General features: G+C 38.7%; 4 protein-coding genes across 4 annotated transcripts; 2 read left to right on the top strand and 2 right to left on the bottom strand.

The window, feature by feature from the left end:
- Window positions 1–3,941: 3,941 nt before the first annotated feature.
- EAF01_004468 (uncharacterized protein) lies at window positions 3,942–5,419 on the top strand (the record flags this gene model as incomplete). Its single annotated transcript, XM_038912722.1, has 2 exons — window positions 3,942–4,423; window positions 4,477–5,419. The coding sequence occupies 2 exons, from the start codon at window positions 3,942–3,944 to the stop codon at window positions 5,417–5,419; spliced, it is 1,425 nt and encodes a 474-aa protein (XP_038772406.1).
- A 2,710-nt stretch (window positions 5,420–8,129) lies between these two features.
- On the top strand, window positions 8,130–9,728 carry EAF01_004467 (uncharacterized protein; the record flags this gene model as incomplete). Its single annotated transcript, XM_038912721.1, has 1 exon — window positions 8,130–9,728. The coding sequence occupies one exon, from the start codon at window positions 8,130–8,132 to the stop codon at window positions 9,726–9,728; it is 1,599 nt and encodes a 532-aa protein (XP_038772405.1).
- Window positions 9,729–10,988: 1,260 nt separating this feature from the next.
- Window positions 10,989–14,750, bottom strand: EAF01_004466 (uncharacterized protein; the record flags this gene model as incomplete). The annotated part of the gene is made up of 7 exons (XM_038912720.1): window positions 10,989–11,015; window positions 11,491–11,721; window positions 11,880–12,548; window positions 12,598–13,612; window positions 13,671–13,700; window positions 13,837–14,564; window positions 14,613–14,750. 7 exons carry the CDS (start codon window positions 14,748–14,750, stop codon window positions 10,989–10,991), a joined length of 2,838 nt encoding a protein of 945 aa, XP_038772404.1.
- A 1,660-nt stretch (window positions 14,751–16,410) lies between these two features.
- EAF01_004465 (uncharacterized protein) lies at window positions 16,411–18,519 on the bottom strand (the record flags this gene model as incomplete). Its single annotated transcript, XM_038912719.1, has 7 exons — window positions 16,411–16,579; window positions 16,642–16,759; window positions 16,809–17,063; window positions 17,122–17,352; window positions 17,396–17,821; window positions 17,874–18,283; window positions 18,335–18,519. 7 exons carry the CDS (start codon window positions 18,517–18,519, stop codon window positions 16,411–16,413), a joined length of 1,794 nt encoding a protein of 597 aa, XP_038772403.1.
- Window positions 18,520–20,137: the final 1,618 nt, after the last annotated feature.

The following is a 20,137-nucleotide window of genomic DNA, read 5'->3' as shown; positions in this document are numbered from 1 at the left end:
ATAATCCAATAATTCGTACCCCATACCCTCGTACCCTGGTACTTTCGTACACCATCCCAGCCCCCAATCCCATCTCGTGGCTACATCGCTGTTCCCCGGATTTTTGGTGGAAATGGAGTTGAGATGGGTTGTGATATATGCTTCTTGAAAAGTGGTATTGTGAAACAGGAAGTGAAAATTAAGTGAGATTAGGAAAGAAGTAGTGCCGAGATGAGATTAGGTGGTGGCGATGGGCTTCGGGACCGGGGAGTTGGATAGATGGATGAATGAAAGAATGAAGAACTAGCAATTATGATGGCATTGTACCTGTATTCTAGAAATATATCACATCCCGTATCCATTTATTTTCTCAGATATTTGTTTTTTTTCCTCGGCGAGGTAAATTGCTACGATTGGGATGTTTTGAAATCGGGACACTGTCACCCATTTCTTTCCTCTCTTGCGCTCTGGAAATGAATTATACATATGTATAATTCCATATTTACTTCCTATCACTTTGATACCTACTGTACCATAATATGCAACTCAAGAATATCAACTTCCATATCTATTTAGGTACTTTGAAAATGAAACACCACAATGCTGGCAGGACCTTTACAGAATTTCCACATGTATACAAAGTTCAAACCGCGCCTCACCAACTGCCTCGATCTTCGCAGCGGCAGACGATGATTATTAAAGTCTGGAAAGGGGGGGAAAAGAGAGAAGGGATATCTATTTTCGAGAGTGCGAGGCTTGAACGATGATCTGAGACAAGATGGAGGTGGGGATGCAACATACAGATAACTAACCCCGAGTCTCATTGGCATTTCCAAATCCTAGATACCTTATATCATTATCAATATCACATCAGCTGGAAAGAAAAACTTTCTCTTATGCGCTGTGAGGATCTATTTTGTAGTGCATGATCTGGACTTCAAACCCCAGAGATAGAATAGTATAGATAATTGCCAGAGAAGAGTATCGTTCGAATCTGCTTCTATATTCTACCGTGTATCTACCCATCATATCGTGCTTGAGTACCTACATACAGACAAGCATGTAAATCCTCATAGTATATAGGTAGTTAAACAAAGGAGCATATGAAAACCCTACCGAAACGAAGCGACCGAGTATTTTCACCACGCGGGATTTTTTTTGTGTGGAAGCTGTGGTATGTGTATATCTATTCTGATAAAGGATACGACTCCGAAATTGGGGGGTCTATGGGTAGGTAGAGGAATTAGTCGAGGTGGGATGTAAACAGAAGATACTTGATTCGGGGATCGGGGTGAAGTTTTTTGAGAAAGGGGGTGGGGGAGACTTATCATGTCATGTAATGTAATGTAATGTAATGTGAAGGAGATGGAATTTGAAATCTGTGGTTTTGATGCGGGTTGAAGGGATGGAATGGGAATGGGATTGGGGTGATATTGATATTGATATAAATATTGACAATGATATACAGATGTCCGATGTGATAACTGATTTTTATTCGTTCCTCACTCGTAATCTTACATTCTAAATCCTGCATCCCATATTCCATATCCAAACCTCAAACCATCTTTTATTTTCTTCATCAATTCCGAAATCCGATAATATGTTCAGATAACTTCTATCGTCCGAGCCACGGGTAGATAGACTCGTATGTAGATAGATAGATACTCGATTTCAGGGTGCGATCAGATATTTTTGTTAGTCTGGGCGTGCGCTACTAGGTAGGTGGGTAGGTAGTCAAAGATAAATGTCAATGCTATTTTATTATACTGGGTGGAATTTGATTGGCTTGGATGGAATTGATATGGAATGGGTATATACTATATTTATCATACATTGGTAGGTAGCTCGAGGGTAGGTCACCTTAGGTATAAGCGATGGTATGCCATTCTTTCTCTACAAATGGATGAAAGAAAAAGGATCTTCAAACCAAGACTCAAATGATCTAAATTTTATGGTTTAGTTTGATCTGATCTGATAACAGTCTGTCATTTTGAATGAAAGATTTGACAAGTACTCCATCTAACTTTAACTTGAATCAATTAATAACTAACACTATCAAATGTTTACGGAGTTTGTGAATGATTTTAGCAGCAGATTCCGAGTTTCTTGGATTCGGTCGCTTCTGTTGGCACGGTTGGTTCGTTCGTCGGAAAATAAAATTGTATGATTTTTGGGATTTTCGTGATTTGCGATGTTAGTTGATTACTAGGTAGTGATGGAGATTTACTACAGAGTACTGGTATATTGATTAATCGAGCAGAGCAAGAAAGGCCTCCACGGCAGTGGCTCCCGGAGGGCCAGCGGAGCGTCATTGCTAGAAAGATATTATGAAAATGAATATTGGTAGGTAGGTAGGTAGGCGGCCAGAGTAGATGATGGGAAAAGTCGTAAGCGGAGGGAGTGGTTGAAGGAACTGACAATGTTTAAAAGGGGTTAGAGCTCAGTTCGCCAGATAAGAATTTGCTTGGCTGTGTAAGGTTATCCATGGATAGATGTTTATATATTCGTTTATCCAATGAAATGGATGATCGACGCGGAAAGCTGCATGCGAATGAGGGGCAGATTGTGGATTTGATATAGGTAGCTGGAGAATCCGATTTCTAATTATTCATTGTCTGTAATGTAAGTGCAAAATCGACATTTCGTATCGACATTTTGATTTTACGAGATGTGAGCTTAGATTGAACGAATGCTCATCAGAGGAATTATCACGTGGGAAGAAAGAAGTACTTGATAGATTTGGTAGGTAGATACTATTAGAGATTAAAAATTTAAGTTACTGGTATCTATTTAGGTCTTGATAACCTTTAGCTGAGAAAGCTGTATGATTATGTCAGCATTGAATGAAGCTTTTCTTGGGGAACAAGTTACTAGAGCCCTGATTTAAAAGAAATGGATGTAAGTCTTACAAGAAGGGAAATAAAGAAGGGAAATATTACTCATTTCAGATTGAGAGTAACAGTGGGTGCCTGGGTGTATTGAACACTCGGTCTTGAATGATTCATTGGGTAACAATTGATATTGAAGAAGGGTACCGACTAGGTAGGTATTATGAGGTCGGCCGGGGGTGCTTTGAGGTCTGATATCGTGCAACATCATACATATGAAATCTGTAAGTAACCATCCGTCGTACCACCTCTATCTCTTTTCACTCTTCTCTCTGATAAATTTCCACATCTTCACTCACTTGCCTATATATTATGAGTGATATCTATGACATCTGCCTAGTTGTTTTAGGTTCGTGCTCTCTTCACTTTTCCTGTCCTTCCCTTTTTCGGTAAGAACTACCAACCGAGCTAGACATTTAAGTTACTCCACGGGCCTAGAAACATCCACTTGCAGAGTGACCACAGCCATGCCATGCTTTGCTCTGCCTCAGTTCATCAAAGTCTTCATATCATCTTTTCCATCTTTTCCATCTTTTTCGTGCGCACCACTACTACTGTCACCGAAGAAAATTAGGGGAGAAAATAGCCTTGTGTCCGCTTTGATCTTCACACTATCTCTTTTTTCCCACTAGTGATCAAAGCTACATGTCAACTAATGCCAGGTCCAGATGAAGCTGGATGAAGCTGGATGAATCTAAGAACTTCAGTCGATATCTATCCAATCATTTCACCTTATCACACAATCATCCTTCTCTTTGCCTCTTGATATTCAAGGCCATGCTTGAAGTAGAGCGGAAGCCAAGAAACTATACCATAAGAAGCTCATCCTTCGTTTTCCCTTAATATAGCTCGGCCACAAAACATTTCTTTCCATCCAGATCTTTCAACTTTGATTTCTGTATTTTCTTCATTCCTTCTCTCTATCCATCATCATCTTCTACTTCCTCAATCTTGAGCACATTCGCTTCTGAAAGTATCCAGTTCCATTGCCTTACCATCTTCGTTACAATAATCACTACAATACTATAATCTTAATAATTCACAAGCAAATCTCTCCATTTCTTGTCACACAAAATGGATCAACAACCTACATTTAGAGGTCATGCACCTCAATCATCTATTACCACAACAGCAAGACCTAGAACACCTGAAAACATGAATCCATTCGGTGGTGATGATAGCATTCAACCTTCTCCATCCCAAGACAGAGTAGTTAATCCTTTCGCTTCCCCGTTCGCTTCACGACCTGGCTCGACTTTCGGTGCATCATCTTCGATAGGAAGGACATATGGTACACGATATTTTCATTCCAGGAGAGTAAAGAAGGGAGAAGTTGATCAACCATGGAAAGCCACTAAGGATCCAAAGGAAAAATGGGTTACAATTATTCCCATCATTGGCATGCTCATAGGTTTTGGAATTGCGGGATTTCTGATCTATGATGGAATAGCTTCAGTGACTCATCACAAATACTGTCCAGTTATGAGTGATGATTTCTCAAGTGGTACACTCAATACCGATATTTGGACTCAGGAAGCAGAAGTTGGTGGCTTTGGGTATGTGATTCTTTCCAGATTTTGAAAATAGTTTACTGACTCACACTTTACAGTAACGGAGAGTTTGAACAAACTACTCTTGACGATGAAAATGTATTCATCAAGGATGGAAAACTCATCATCAGACCCACATTACAAGATGCAAAACTCATTGAATCAAATACGGTTATCAATCTTACATCTGATGGAACATGTTCATCCGATGTTCTCACCAACTGTGTTTCAGTTACCAATACTACCGCCGGTACCATCATTCAACCTGTTAGATCTGGAAGAATCAATACCAAAAAAGGTGCAACGATTAAATATGGACGTGTTGAAGTAACTGCCAAGTTACCCGCTGGTGATTGGTTATGGCCCGCAATTTGGTTATTGCCAGTCGTGAACACCTATGGACCTTGGCCTGCATCTGGAGAAATTGATATTGTTGAATCTCGAGGAAACAACCACACTTATGCACAAGGAGGAAATAATATCATCTCATCCACTCTACATTGGGGACCCGATTCTGCTAATGATGGTTACTGGAGAACAAATGTCAAGCGCACTGCACTCCATACTACTTACTCTGACGGATTCCATACATTTGGTCTTGAATGGTCTGAAAAATACCTTTACACTTATATCGACTCTAAGTTACTTCAAGTACTTTACAATACATTCGGTGAACCACTTTGGCAACGTGGTGATTTCCCTGATTCCAATAGTAATGGAACTAGAATTACAGATGTATGGTCTCAAACCGGGCGTCACAATACACCTTTCGATCAAAGATTTTACCTCATTCTTAATGTTGCAGTTGGTGGTACTAATGGATGGTTTGCTGATGGAAAGAGTGGAAAGCCTTGGATTGATGCTTCTGCTACTGCTAAGAATGATTTCTGGAATGCAAGAGATACTTGGTATCCTACCTGGACTGCCAATAATCATCAAGGTCAAATGGAGATCAAAAAAGTCCAGATGTGGCAACAATGTGATGGAACTGAGGAACTTTGAGTAATTTTCTTTAAGGGGAAATGAGTCGTTGTAATAAGTTGTTGTAGAATATAGCTGGCGCTTGGGGATTTATCGTCTTGATTGATGAAATAAGACCGTCAAAGAGATTCGGATGGGATTTTATATGGTCATATTATTTCTTTTTACTTTTTCTTCCAAATCTTATTGATTTGGTGTAGATTAATAGCGTGCTTGTCATTCAATTAGGATTATAAAAGAACCTTTATTCTATTTGTTTAAGTTGAAGATGTGTATAGGCCTTTATTATAATAATTTTGATGTTATATAACTCGAAACTTCTAATCTTGCCCCTGAAATACATTACTTCAAACTCGAAACTATATATTTTAAGATTAGAGAATAAGTTGTTACGAATAGTATTATAGTTGAATTCAGATATTTGAATTAGTTATACACATATATATATTTTTGTTAAGTAATATTAATATTAATATTTAATATTCGATGTTTAATATTCAATATTTTATATAATGCTTTTGATCTTTTTATAAAATATATATATATATAACGTGGTTTATCATCATGCGGCCCATATCATCATGCGGCCCACTTTCACCTCAATTTGTATTTTTAAATCCATATTACTCAACAACAATTGATTCAATTGATTAAAACTATTAAGAATCTAATAATCTAGGATCTATTATATCGTTTTGACAAGTTCTTGAATTATGACCTGGTTTTCCACACTTACTACAGCATTTATTAGAAGATACTTCCCCATTAGGATTCCTCCCTTTTTGACGCTCGTCGCGTTGAATCTGAATATCAACCTTTTGCTGAGATAATATATCAAGAGCCTCTTGTCCAGTAAGTACTTCTCCTTGACGCAATTGGGTTTTTTTCGCACGTCGATGCTTGCTTAATGCCTCATTTGCTGCCCAAAGTGTACGGATCTCTGCATTTAAAAGTGTATTCTCATGAGCTAATCTCTCTATACCTTTAGTTAGAGCTAGTATAGTCTCAAATATAAGTGTAGGAGAGCTTGATTGATAACAATTGATTCGAGATTTAATTAATGTTGATTGAGAAAGAGCTTCCGTAGGATTGTAAGAAGTTTGAGAGGTCCAAAGGTCTAAATTGACAAAAGGAGAAGGACTAGATATATATATTCGAATATCTAATTTTGAGAGTACTATTTCAGGATTAAAGGGGATTAATCCTGTTCCTCGGAATCCAGATTTCATATTCTGATTCGTGATCGATCGTTGATATGCAGTTTTAAAAGCTATAAAGAATTCGACCTTTGAGATATGATTGATATGTGCCCTTATAAACCCCTCAATTTGAGTACCATATTCTTGTTTTAACCTATTAAAACATCCGACATCAAGTGATTGAGTTAAATAACTTGAATACAGTGGTAGGCATACACATATAATATCATTCTCCTTGCAATATAATTGAAAAGGTATGGATTCATAGCTTTCGTGTCCGTCTAGCACCAACATTCGGTATTTGCCTACTCTGCAATCCTTTGTATGTTTATCGAAGTGTTTTAACCATTCCAATCCTGTCTCATTGTTCGTCCACCCATTGCTAGTAGGTTTAATAGCCCAATCTGCAGGAAGATCGGTTTCCGTATACCAATTGGAAAGATGCACCTGTCCTTGAACCACCAGGAATGGAGGTATGATTTCCCCTACACTACTACCGCATATGATCGCTGTCGCCCATTCCCTATTGCCTGGTTGTACTGCTTTACTCCTACCACTCCTCCCAGCACTAGTAACTACCATACCAGCATTTATAACTCCCATCATAAAGCCTGTTTCGTCGAAATTCCACATATCGCAATCTTGTATACCAAATTTCGCTCGCATATTCGATATAAGACGAAACCACTTTCGAATAAACTCAGGATCCTCGCACAAAGCTCTTTGAAAGTCATAAATACGACTAAAACGCGTCTTTAATTCTTTGTGACGCTTTACGAATCGATGCGCCCAGAGCTTTCCAACCGCTTTTCCACCTCTCGATTCAAGAATATGATTCGCCATATCTTCCACCCCTTTAAGTTTAGGTGGAAAACCTCTCGAATCCATATCAAGAATATATTGAATAATGATCTCTTCTTCTAATTCTGTAAGTTTATGGGTTTTATGTCGATATTCTGTACGAGGGGTAAAACCGTCTATTCTACGCCGTAGTGTTGTACGTGGTATATTATACATCGTAGCAACCTTTCTAACACTTAGTTTTTTGTCTTTATGAATAGCATCGATAGCTAGGAGTATACGGGCTTCTTCATTATTCGAATGCATCGTGGGTTGTTGATAAAACGCGTGTTGAAATAAAAGGGTGCAAATTGAGGTGAAAGTGGGCCGCATGATGATAAACCACGTTATTTCGAGACTATATGTTTGATTCGAAATTGTTTATTTTGAATTGAAGAGAGGATGAGTAATGAGTAATAAGGAGGAGTAATGAAGAGGAGTAATTAGTAGATTAATGAATAATAAATGATAAATAGATTAATAAGTAATAAGTAGAATAATGATTAGTGAGTAGAGTAATAAATAGAATAATAAATAATAAGTAAGTCAACTACCCCACTTTCCGACCACCCCCTCTTTTCGACCACCTCAAAAACCACACCGCTTTGAGTAATTATAAAATTTATACTTTGAATAACTCAACAATGCTTTAATCAATTGATTTGAAATTTTGATATTATTATAATTGTGATATGAAGAATAGATATACCGAAGAAGATATCGCAGAGGCTCTTAGAGCGATTACAAATGGAGCAAGCATACGAAGAGCTAGCTTGGATTATGGTGTTCCACGTACCACACTTCACGATCGAATATATGGTGGAGTTTCGCATCAAAAAGGCGCCCAAATACTTCAAAAGTTATCTCCAATTCAGGAGAATCGACTAGCAGAATGGATATTAGTACAGGAAGCTCTTGGTACTAGCCCTACACATCGTCAAATCAGAGAGATGGCAGAGCACCTCCTTATTGTACGAGGGGAGGATCCCTCACTTGGAAAGAAATGGATACATAGCTTTTTTCGAAGGCATCCTAATATTGGAACTAAGAAGCAACATCAAATCGATTCTGCACTAGTTTCAGGTGCTACATCTGATATTATTAAGAAGTGGTTCCGGAACCTCGCAATCCCTGAAATCAAGGCTATTAAGCCGGCCAACAGATGGAATATGGATGAAGCAGGTATAATGGAGGGTCAGGGTCTTAATGGACTAGTAGTAGGAAGCACTGATCGAAGATTTATTCAAAAAAAGCAACCTGGATCTCGAATTTGGACCTCTTTTATAGAATGCATTTCAGCCAATGGAAAAAGCATTACTCCCCTTGTAATATATAAGGGAAAATCAGTTCAACAACAATGGTTTCCAACAGATTTGACTCTATTCAAGGGTTGGAACTTTACCGCTACAGAAAATGGATGGACTACAGATGCTACAGCTTTAGAATGGCTGAAAAAGATCTATATCCCTCAAACTACCCCTATTCAGCCGGAAAATTCAAGACTCCTCATTTTGGACGGACACGGAAGCCATGAAACTACAGCATTTATGTTAGAATGCTTTAATAACAACATATATCTCTTATTTCTCCCACCACATACGTCACACGTACTACAACCACTCGATTTATCTGTGTTCTCACCCCTAAAAAGTGCATATCGAATCGAACTTAATAAATTAAGTCTATTATCCGATTCCTCACCAATTGGAAAGCGCAATTTCCTTTCTTGCTATCAGAAGGCTAGAATAGAAGGTTTAACTATTCAAAATATCAAGTCTGGGTGGCAAGCTAGTGGTCTTTGGCCCAAAAATATGGCTAAACCTCTTATGAGTCGACTTTTGCTTGAAAATAGCAATAGAGAGGTTTTATCACTTAATCCTGAATCTGATGATGATCATATTCTTCAATGGAATATATATTCATCGTTTATTCAATGGAAAACCCCTCAAAAAGGAGCCGATATCAGAAAATATAGAGATATAATGATTCAAGAGAAGGAGATCGATTTGCCAACACGAAGATTACTATTTCGCAAGATTATAAAAGGATTCGATGCTAAGGATTATGAACTCTTAGAGGCAGAGAATAAGATTAGAAAGCTAGAATATCAATTAGATGAAGCATTACCTAGAAAAAGGCGAAAGGTTGTGGTATCTCCAAATTCGAAGTTCGCAGGGATTAGAGCTATAAGGCGTACACAAATTGAAGCTGGAGATCGTGAAGATGAGGTAGATGATAGCTCTAGTGCTATAGAAAGTGATTCTACAGGCGATTTCATTGAAGTTCAATAGTTATTGAGTTATTAAAGTTTTAAGTGTAGATAATATGAATTTTTTAGGTGGTCGGAAACAGGGGGTGGTCGGAAAGTGGGGTAGTTGACTTAGAGTAATGAGTAATGAGTAGAGTAATAAGGAGGAGTAGAGTATAAGGGATGAGAGAGTAGATAATAAGGAGGAGTAGAATAATTTAAATGATTGTTTTAATAGCAGTGAGAAGATTATATTGATTGGTCGTTTGATTGGTCGTCTGATTGGTCGTTTTTTTTGTTTGATGAGATGGGGTTGTAATGAGAGATGAGATGAAATGGTTCTGGGAAATAATTTCGGGGGTGGGTTTGTGTTTTTGATTTTGTTTATATCTATATTTATGAGTTGTTAGGACTGTTATTATCAAGAGGGGGTTGGTGAGGAGGATTAGATAGCGAGTGGGGATTTTGGAGGGGTATGGAGGAGGACATTGTAGGGTTGCTAGATTGCTGGTGAGATTAGGGCATTTGTGTATGGGTGTGTATGTGGGAATAGAGAAAGGGGTTGAGAATAAGATAGGAATTAGGATGGGATGGGGATGTGGATATCTGTGGATTGGAGAATAAATAATGAGTATGTGTGTCTGGGGGTGAGGGTGTGGGATAGGGAATGAGGAGGAATGGAGGAAGATAGAAATAGGATAAAGTAGGAATCGAAATAAAAATATATTGAAGGATAGGTAAAGAAATTGGGGATTGAAAGAAGGCTAAAATAGAGAGGTGATATGAGGGATAGAAGGGGTAGAGTAGAAGATTGAATAAGAAAGGAAAGAATAGAAGGAATATATACTCGTATATAATGAGGGAGTCAGGGGTGGAAAGTGTGTTAGGGAATGAGCTGACAGATATATTGTGTAGGTAGGTAAAAAATAAAAAATAAAATAAGATGAGTTTTAACTTTTTGTGAGAGGAGAAGATTGAAATAGGGGAAGGTTTTTGGGAGATGTGGATGAAGATGAAGATGAAGATGTAGATGGAGATGGAAATCCAGGGTGGCAGTGAAAGAGAAAGAGATTTTGAATTTGTACATTACGGGCTGATGTGAGAGTTTGGAGGATGGAGATGGAGATGAGTGAAATGGGCGAGGGGGTTTAGTGAGTGTACGAACGTGACTAAGGGTATGCGGAGGAGTTGGTCACTGATTGATATTTTGATATGCATTGTGAAGGGGAGGGGAAGACGAGGGTGTGTTTAAATTCAATCTTGGAGACGAGGATTTTTGATATTCTAGATTTTATTGTGTTGATTAAGAGGATGGCAATGGGATGTCATACTGTATGTGATATATGTTCAGATGGAGCGTTTGTAATATTCTGATCTCATCTTGCTATGGTTTTACTCTGAAAGACATGAGGCTTATCGGTGAGTAGGTAGGTAATGAACAACTGGAATGTAAGTTTCTTTTCTCTTCTTTCTCTTTCTTTCCTCCCTCTAAAGATAAACCATTCTAACTCACAACTCACAACTCACCAACTCACACCCTCACACCCTTACCTCCTTCCCCCCTCACTCCCCCTCCCCACCCACCCCTTCATCCACCTCTCTACCACCATCCCCATATATCCACATCCCTCTTCCACCAAATCCGGTGCCTCCCTCAAATGTTCACTATCCCTCTCTGCATTCCCAATTTCAAATTTTATATCTCCTTTTCCATTCCCTTTCCCATTCCCCTTTCCCCCACCATTACCATTACCATAAACCCCCTCCCAATACCCCAGCAACTTCACCGACGGATTTTCCCTTACCACACTCATACCCCCACTACTCCTCGCGCTCTCTTTCAAATCATCTAACCATTCTTCTACAGGACAAGGAATGAAATCCAGATTGAGGGATTTGAGGAGAGGGAGGAGAGTGCGGGTCCAGTGAAATGTGTGAGGGGAGAGGAGATTATAGATTGGTTCTGGAGGACGGGGGAGAAAGATCAGGGAGAGGATGGTGATGGTGAGAGTGTTGAGGGGGAGCCAGGTGCAGTGCTGAGGGGTTGATGTTAGTCGGGTTGGAGGGGGAATGGGATTTGGGGGAGAGGGGTGGGATAGATGGAATGAATAGAATAGATAAGAGGGACAAAATGAATGAAAAAGATGGGATGAGATAGGATAATATAAGAGTGTATAGTAAAAATAGTACATACCATATCCAACATCGGGAGTTTCCCAAGCATAAGCGCAGATCTAATAATCAAGGGTATAGCTTCCGTCTCATTCCAAATACCCAATTTTGTATCTCCAGCTATTTGTCCAATACGCAATATATATGCATGCGCGGCATATTGGGAAGATGCGACAGACACAATTTGTTCCGCGACCCATTTAGAGCGCGCGTAGCCGCTGGATGAACATTGGGATATTTTGACAGGGGCTTCGGGGATAGTGGCTCGGGGATCGGTACCCAAAGCTACGGAGATGGAAGAGCAGAAGAAAAAGCGTGCGGGGGTTAGAGAGGAAGTGGAGAGGGATAGTTGGATGAGATTGTGGACACCGGCGAGATCGTTTTCGAAGGCGGAGAAACTGACATTAAAGTTTACGGCCCAGGCGGCGTGGATGATGTGGGTGGTTTTGGTTTTGAGTTCTTGGAGGATTGAGTTCTCGAGACCGAGAGTTGAATCACTGAGATTGCTTGTTAATCCTGTGATTTTTGGATCGGAGGAGACTTCGTCAAGGCCTCTTTTTATCAAGGATTCTTTGATCCGCGCATTTGGATGTTCGCCTCGCACTAAACAATATACTTTGTGGACCTCGTCATCAAGCGAAAGTTGAGCGAGAATATGGGCGCCTAGGGAGCCCGTGGCTCCTGTAAGAACCTGTATATGTTATCAACATCGATACTTTGTGGAACGTAAGGGGACTTACGACAACTTTCTTCTCAACACTACTTGTGCCTGGAGTATGTGGTTTAAATTTTGAGTATTTCTCGACTGATGTCCTCATGGCCTCAAATACATCTTCGGTATCTGTCACCTCTTCCCCCTTTTGAATCGCACATAATTTCTTCGCCAATCCAGCAACACTGGAACTTTCAAACACGACATTCTGACTAAGATTCCGCACATTACCACCCATGGAAAGTTTTTTCAAAAGCAAGCTTCTTGCTTGAATAGCTTTGAGACTATCCATACCCGCAGTGAAAAAGTCATCTTCTGGACCTGTGAGCTGGATTCCTAATTCATTAACAAATAATCTCAAAATATATTGTTCTAATTCCGATCCTTCGAGTACTAGGGTTCCCGTCCCGGCTTCTTCAAATCGTCGATAGACTTCTTTTATGTGTTCGGCAAATTGGCGATACACCTGAGCGCGAATGACAGACCCTTTGTCGGTCACCGGATATTCTATTCCAGCCGGGAGAGTAAGTGTCATTTCTCTACTTATTTGAGATAAACTCTCAGCGTTTGCATTTGCCTCTCCAATTGCAGGCCAAATGCCATTAATAAATTCCTCATCCGACATTTCTCGCGCGGCTTCTGAGCGTATGACGAGAAGACCTGGTAAAGCTTTATCGATCCCAAAGACCACTGCTTCTCTAACGAGTAATTCATGTCGAATACGTCCTTCTATCGGAGTTGGAAGAACTTTTTCTCCATTGATTAATGTAATCCGATCATCAATCCTGCCCAGATATTTCCAAGCATTAGGGATATTAGGATGGGGTGTGAAAATATCCTTAGAATGATAGGAACCTGGTGGATCATCCGAATTTGATGTTACTAGTTGTGAGAGAGATGATAGAAAGACACTTTCGTATGTGTTGTTGTCAATTGGCTTCATGTATACGTGTGGAATCACTGAGGGCAAGATGCGAAGATAGTTCCAACTGTGATCACCGGGCGCACGCCCTCTATTTGAACCAAAAGAGCCAAATTCTGTCCTGAATCTAAGTTCAGTAATTTGTGAATCATTGAATTTGGATGTTCAGGAATACTTACGCGCCAAATAATGTGTTCAGAATCACACCTCTGATGAATTGAAAAGTTAGTAATCCTCTCCTGATCATAGCCAATTGTAAACAACAATTAAAACCCCCAAAATAGAATTTTCTCATGTAATGAGATATTTCATAGTATAAGAGCAATAAAAAGCGACTATGCTCACTTGCTTGTAAGATAATCACCAAGACTATCCGGACACTGACTTCCCGAGTAAAGAACTTCAGAACAACTCGCCATCTCTTCCACTCCTTTCCGAGTCTCCCCAAGTAGCTTCAAAGCATATGGAACAGCATGCAAAACAGAAGGCTTAACCTTCTGCAAGACTTCAACCATTCCATCTGCTGTCATTGGCACTGTAGCACTATGCAAATACATAGTTTTTCCTATCCACATCGTATTAGTGATGTGTTTGTTACCCCAACTATGATATAGAGGGAATGTTGTGAATTCAGAAGTTCCTTCTCTGTTAGAAACAGTAGCAATGAAGCGATTGTGAGGTTGATAAATTGGTTTCGGGAGACCCGTTGAGCCTGAAGAGTGACATATTATCGCTACCTTCTTCCTTTCCTCATGTTTGTCAATCATTCTGATAAAACGAGGCTCCCCTAGTACTTCAGGCCTGTCGTATATTTCACGCGTCGCCATAGAGATTATTCTCAGTTCCTTTGGAAGATAGTCTTTCTTGGCTTGGGATAAGTTTGAAACGAGCATAGATAGATTAGGATAAATGATAGTATCACAATTTGTCATCTTAAAAAGATTTGTAATCGCGGGTGCTGCGAGTCTTGGTGAAAGGAGCAGAACGGTATATCCCAATCTACTCAATGCAAATAATGATACCACATAATCGAGATCGGATGGACCTGCAAGAGCAATCACTTGGTCTTGATCCTGATCTCGTTAACACAAAATTTTAGCCCAATGACCGAAAAGACTCACTGGTGTACAACCACACCGTATATATTCTTTGGTAGCTTGATCAATGAACCTGTCCAAATTTTGGCCAGTGAAAAGTTCGAAATCAGCCACACCCTTGCCAGGCCGAGGGTAGGCAAGAATGGGGGACTTGATGTACATCGGCTGCCCTTACAGTAACGATATCATCAAGTATGAGGAATTCCCCCAAGTCGGAGTTAGAATCATTGGATCCCATAATTTGATACTGTGTCTTGACAGAACTCACAATTCATTATAATGATGGTTTCCGATCATATCAGAGAAGAATCCATGACCTATTAAACAGAACTCTAAAGCTAAAGTGGGGCGGGTGAGATTTGTCATACTCCGCAATTCACGTAGATTGTTGCTCCTTCAGTCTACACATCTAGTAAATCGACCACCCTACTTTCAGGCCACCCCTGTTTTAAACCATCCTTTTATACCAAAAATCGCTTTTTTAGTTTATTAATATCTCTATCAATATATAATCTAATTTAATAAAAATTTGAATATATATAATTTAAGCCATTTTAAATTTATTTTGAAAATTTGAAAATTTTAGGAATTTTCTATATTAAGATCTAAAACTTTAAAATATTGATTTTTAAATTTGTATAAGAATTATATATAAATTTGAAACTTTTATAAATCTTTAATAATTTTTTAATAATAATTATTAAAAGGAAACTATATATCTTTTTGAAAGTTTTTAAATTGAAATTTATATAGAAATTAAAAAAGAAATTAAAAAAAATTAATAAATATAAAGATATAATATACAATAAATTTAGAATAATATAAATAATTCCTATAATTTTAAGGGTATTCTTTTAAATATTTATTTATAAGAAGTTTTCTTTTTTTTCTGAATCCTTCAAAATAAATATATTATAAATTTATAATAAAATTTTATAGTTTATTTTTAATAATTTTTATTAAAAAGTTATTAAAGATTTTATAAAAGTTTCAAATTTGTATGTGATTTCTATATAAATTTAAGAATCGATATTTTAAAGTTCTAGATTTCAATATAGAAAATTCCTAAAAATCTGAAAGTTTCAAGGTAAACTAAAAATGATCTAAATTATATATATATAAATTTTCAATAAATTCTATCCATAAATAAGAAAGTTAAAAATTCCATTTTTGGTATAAAAAGTGACCCAAAAGGGGGGTGGCCCGAAAGTAGGGTACCCGACTTAGTTGCCACAATGTATGTGGAGATAAGCTTTGCCAAGATGCGGTGCCACGAACGTATGGGGAGGGGATCACCATCCTTCATCCCGCATCACTCTATTTTCCCACAATGCCAGAGATAAGCGCACGAGCATAAGCTGTCATTCTGAATTATTGACACAAGATTTCCGGAGAAACAACCTAAGAAATCTAGGCAATAAAAATAGTCATTGGTATCAACAGGTCATCGTTGTGATGAGGGGATTTATGGGTTTCAACTCCCCAATGATGTACACATGAAGCAAGGTGTAAGTAAAGTGGTTCTACAGGTATAATACCAACCAGTCCCCAGGAGCCATGCTAGGAAAATTTATCACCATGGAATACATGTGGTCGACTAAGGATTGATGGCTTTTCAAGATAAGCGAGTTAGAAGCACTTATTCATCGATCAACACCTACCTCAAATACTGTCTCTTACTATTTCACTACAGTTCAAGAAGCAAGCTTTAAATTTAGAGATTTTCCAGTCTTTGTTGAAATCTTGAAGCAGTATCGCTGAGTTTATCGATATCGGAATGTAGTGAGACAGCAACCATAGAACGACAGAATATGTTGATGTATCACTTTCCGGTGATTGTTGACTTCTTTGTATCGCGATCTGCTGCCAGAACTCCAGATTTCATAACTTCCAACCACTCCGGATCGATAGCCTTTTCGTTGAGATAAGGTGATATATCCGCATCTCTTGTACGATTGGAAATCGTAAAGCCGAGTCCAAGGTATGCCCATCTTTATTTAAGTGAGTACTTGAACAATTCGCTATGACGGGTTGTAATATCAAGACCACTTACGGGTTTTGTTTATTTTGGTATGTTATGTTGTAATCTTCGTATCTTGGGTCCTCAATAACCTCTATGTAGTGCAGGGAGCTACCAGGCCAAATCGCATTCACACGTCCTGTCTCATTATCTTTCCAGAATTAGTATATTAGAGATAAGCGATGGAAATGAGGCTTTACTTTTATACCAAGAACGACAACCTGAGCCTGAGCTCCAAACAGTTTTCTTCATGAACTCTTGCGTGTGTGCATTGAAAAGATCAGTCATGTCTTGCTTTGGGGCGATAGACTTGATAAATTCTCTTTGCATCTTTTTAATTAATTTGATAGTATAGTTAGCTACCTCGCCTAGAGATCCCAAGACAGATCCATTTGAAATGGGCCACGTTGGTCCAATGAAAGTAATGAAATTGGGTATATCTGGTACTGCGAGACCTGAGATTTGTCAGCCAATACCACTCTTGCACAAGCGAATAGAATTGATTTCACTCACCAAGATATGATTCTGGGATTGTCTTCCATTTTTCTCGAAGATCAACTCCATTTTGACCTACTATTGGGAAGCGAGGGCGATATGAGACATCAAAGCCTGTGGCACAGATTATTGTATCCACTTTACATTTCTGCCCTTCACTGTCAATAACAGAGTCTTCTGTAATCTCCTCAACTGCAGAAAAATGAACATCTACATTTGGCTCTTGAATCGCAGTCATATAAGGATCGCCTACATCATTAGCCTGGCCCCTTTAATTATGAAGTGCACTCACCAGGAGTAACTCTGCGACAACCGAGAGAGAAACTAGGAGTCAAGCCCTGAAGCAGCCTCTTGTCTTTAATAATTTCGCCCATTCGTGCCCCAAACAATCTTTGAGCATCTTTCTGAGCCATGCTATCCTCGAAGAACAAATCCCAAATACCATTTATCTCATTTTCCAAGTACTTCGTATGCTCTATAAGCGCAGGCAAGTCGTTTCTGAACTTTTCACGTTGCTCCGGGGTATATTCTTTGCTTCTTCCATCATTTCCAGCGATCGAGATGAACCATACCGGAGTACGTACGTAAACATCGATGTGCTTAACATGGGGTTGCATGTTAGGCAATGTCTGAATCGAAGAAGCTCCGGAGCCAATAATTGCCACGGACTCATTCTTCCATTGTTCTTCTTGATAGCCATCTGGCCATCTTGCCGTGTCTATCTCTAGTCAGTGTTTATTTCATGAACTAAAAGGCAACTGTTAACACACGAATGACTTTTCCTTTGAATTTCTCAATACCCTTGATATCCGGCCATTTGAAATTATTCAGTATGCCTGTTGCATGTAGTAACAAGTCACTAGTCTCCTCGAATTGCTTCTCGCCAGATTCTGATGTCTGCTTCATCTTGACAGTCCATTTCCCAGTCTCCTCGTCCCAAAAACATCCGACTACCTCAGTATTAAAGGTCATGTATTTCTTAAGGTCGAAAACTTCGCAGACCTTGTCCAGATATTTCCAGATATCTTTAGAACCACTAGCGTACTTTGGCCAATCAGGGTTGAGAGCAAAAGAGAATGCATATGCGTGTGAAGGAACATCGCAAGCGGCGCCGGGATATCTATTTTCGTACCAAGTTCCTCCGATATCAGGATTCTTTTCGTAAATGACATGCTCAACACTGCACAACTTAGTATTGATCTCTGTGCTTCACAATGGGTGATGTCCTTACTTCTGGCAGTGTTTCTGGATATGATATGCCATCATGATTCCTGACACTCCTGCACCAATTGTGAGGACCTTGAGGCGTCGATTTTTGGGGTCACGGAAGGTAATGTCAGGTATTTGATAACCATCGGCAGGAATATTCAACGAAGGGTCGCTTTGCGTGGTCCACTGAGAAATATCTGGCGCCATGTTGAGAATTGAGGGGAACGAGATCAAGACTTAGGATCTTAGAAAAACACTATCGGGTATATGATAGAAAGGAAGTCTATAACACAAACTGTATTGAGAATTTGAGAAAAAGCAGACCACTTTCATATTTCATGTCGCCTTGTAATTAAGGAAACTTCGAGTGTCCTTCCCACCCCGCACACGCATAAATTTAATATGCATGGTATGAATGCACATGAGGCTATATTCAATCGCCGACTTCGGGAGAACCAAACATCCTGGGTACCGACGTGGGTAGCATGCACCAGGTGTTCTAGGGTGAATGAATTGTGTGTGCATAATTACAGCATTTGCCGCTTGCATTGGTAGGTAGTGATAGAGGGGAAACTGAGTGCTTATGAGTGTCACCTTGCCTACTTGGGTACCTACATCGTGAAACTTTGAGTGTTGTAATACGTTACTCAAGATGATCGCAAGACGGATTGATCACGAATATTATGAATCTACCTAATGGTCACGTGCACTCTCACCTACCGATCTACGTAAAGTACTGAGAGTATCTACAAAGGAAATTATGTGTGAGATTGATAAGAATTTAGATAAGAATTTGTTAGTGTCTATCTCGTACCACCTCGCACCTATGATAGTAATGATACTAGCCTGTTACGGGAGCTGCCTCTAGGGTCACGTGGAAGTGTCTAGAGTTCTCTTGAGGTGGTTTAGATTAAACTTCAAATAGAAATTCAATAAGGTTGTAATTGGTTGCAATTCTCATAACTATAGTAATGAAACTAATAATTGTTCTTAAGTATGAAGCTTTATATTATAATGAAATTCATTCCCTTATATAGATCTTTATTCTTTATCCTAATCCCTAGAACCTTTTTGATATGTTGGATCGTTAAGAATCGCAATGCGCTTTAGGAGCGCTGAAGCTCCTTGACGCTCCATCACATGTAATTTATGTCATGTGACGCGGTATGTTGGATGCCGTCGTAACATAGCCCATAGGTAGGCAACACTAGACAAGAACTCTCTCCTGTCCTATTACAAAGGATAATTTTCTATTAATAACTATCGTGTTAACTAATTCATAGGAGAATATCTAGTTATTAGTTATACTCATTTATAGAATTATACTCTAAACTATTAAAGAATTTTCTTTTTTTAAATAAGAAAATATTAGAATAGACTATAAAGTCTTATGAGATATATTATAGATTTTATAAATTTTAATTTATAGATTATAAAGTCTAAATAAATAAATTGATATAGGATTTTAATAAAAGTCGGATTTTTTTACTAAAAGATATTATCCTATGAATTAATTACTACGATACTAGTTTCCTTTCGTTGTCTTACTTAATAACAAAGTCTATAATATATAATATATAATATAAAACTCAGTATGATCTATTAATTAATTAATTGCTCAGTGAGATATAAAGAATTAGTACTCTCTAGAAAATACTAAGAGGTGTACCTTCAAGACAAAGCCTAGGTAACAAGTGATCTTTAAGGATCTAAATTTAGTATCACATGGCTATTATCTTCATTAATCAGCCCCGGGTAGGTAATTGCGAATTTATCAACATTCAAGCATTCATTCATTTTCGCCGTGCAGGGTGTGTTCCTAGTA

Source organism: Botrytis porri (assembly GCF_014898465.1).
Source record: "Botrytis porri strain MUCL 3234 chromosome Unknown BPOR_005, whole genome shotgun sequence".
Lineage (NCBI taxonomy): Eukaryota > Fungi > Ascomycota > Leotiomycetes > Helotiales > Sclerotiniaceae > Botrytis > Botrytis porri.
Note: the sequence above shows the minus strand (reverse complement) of the source record. Positions and strands in the feature narration are given on the sequence as shown.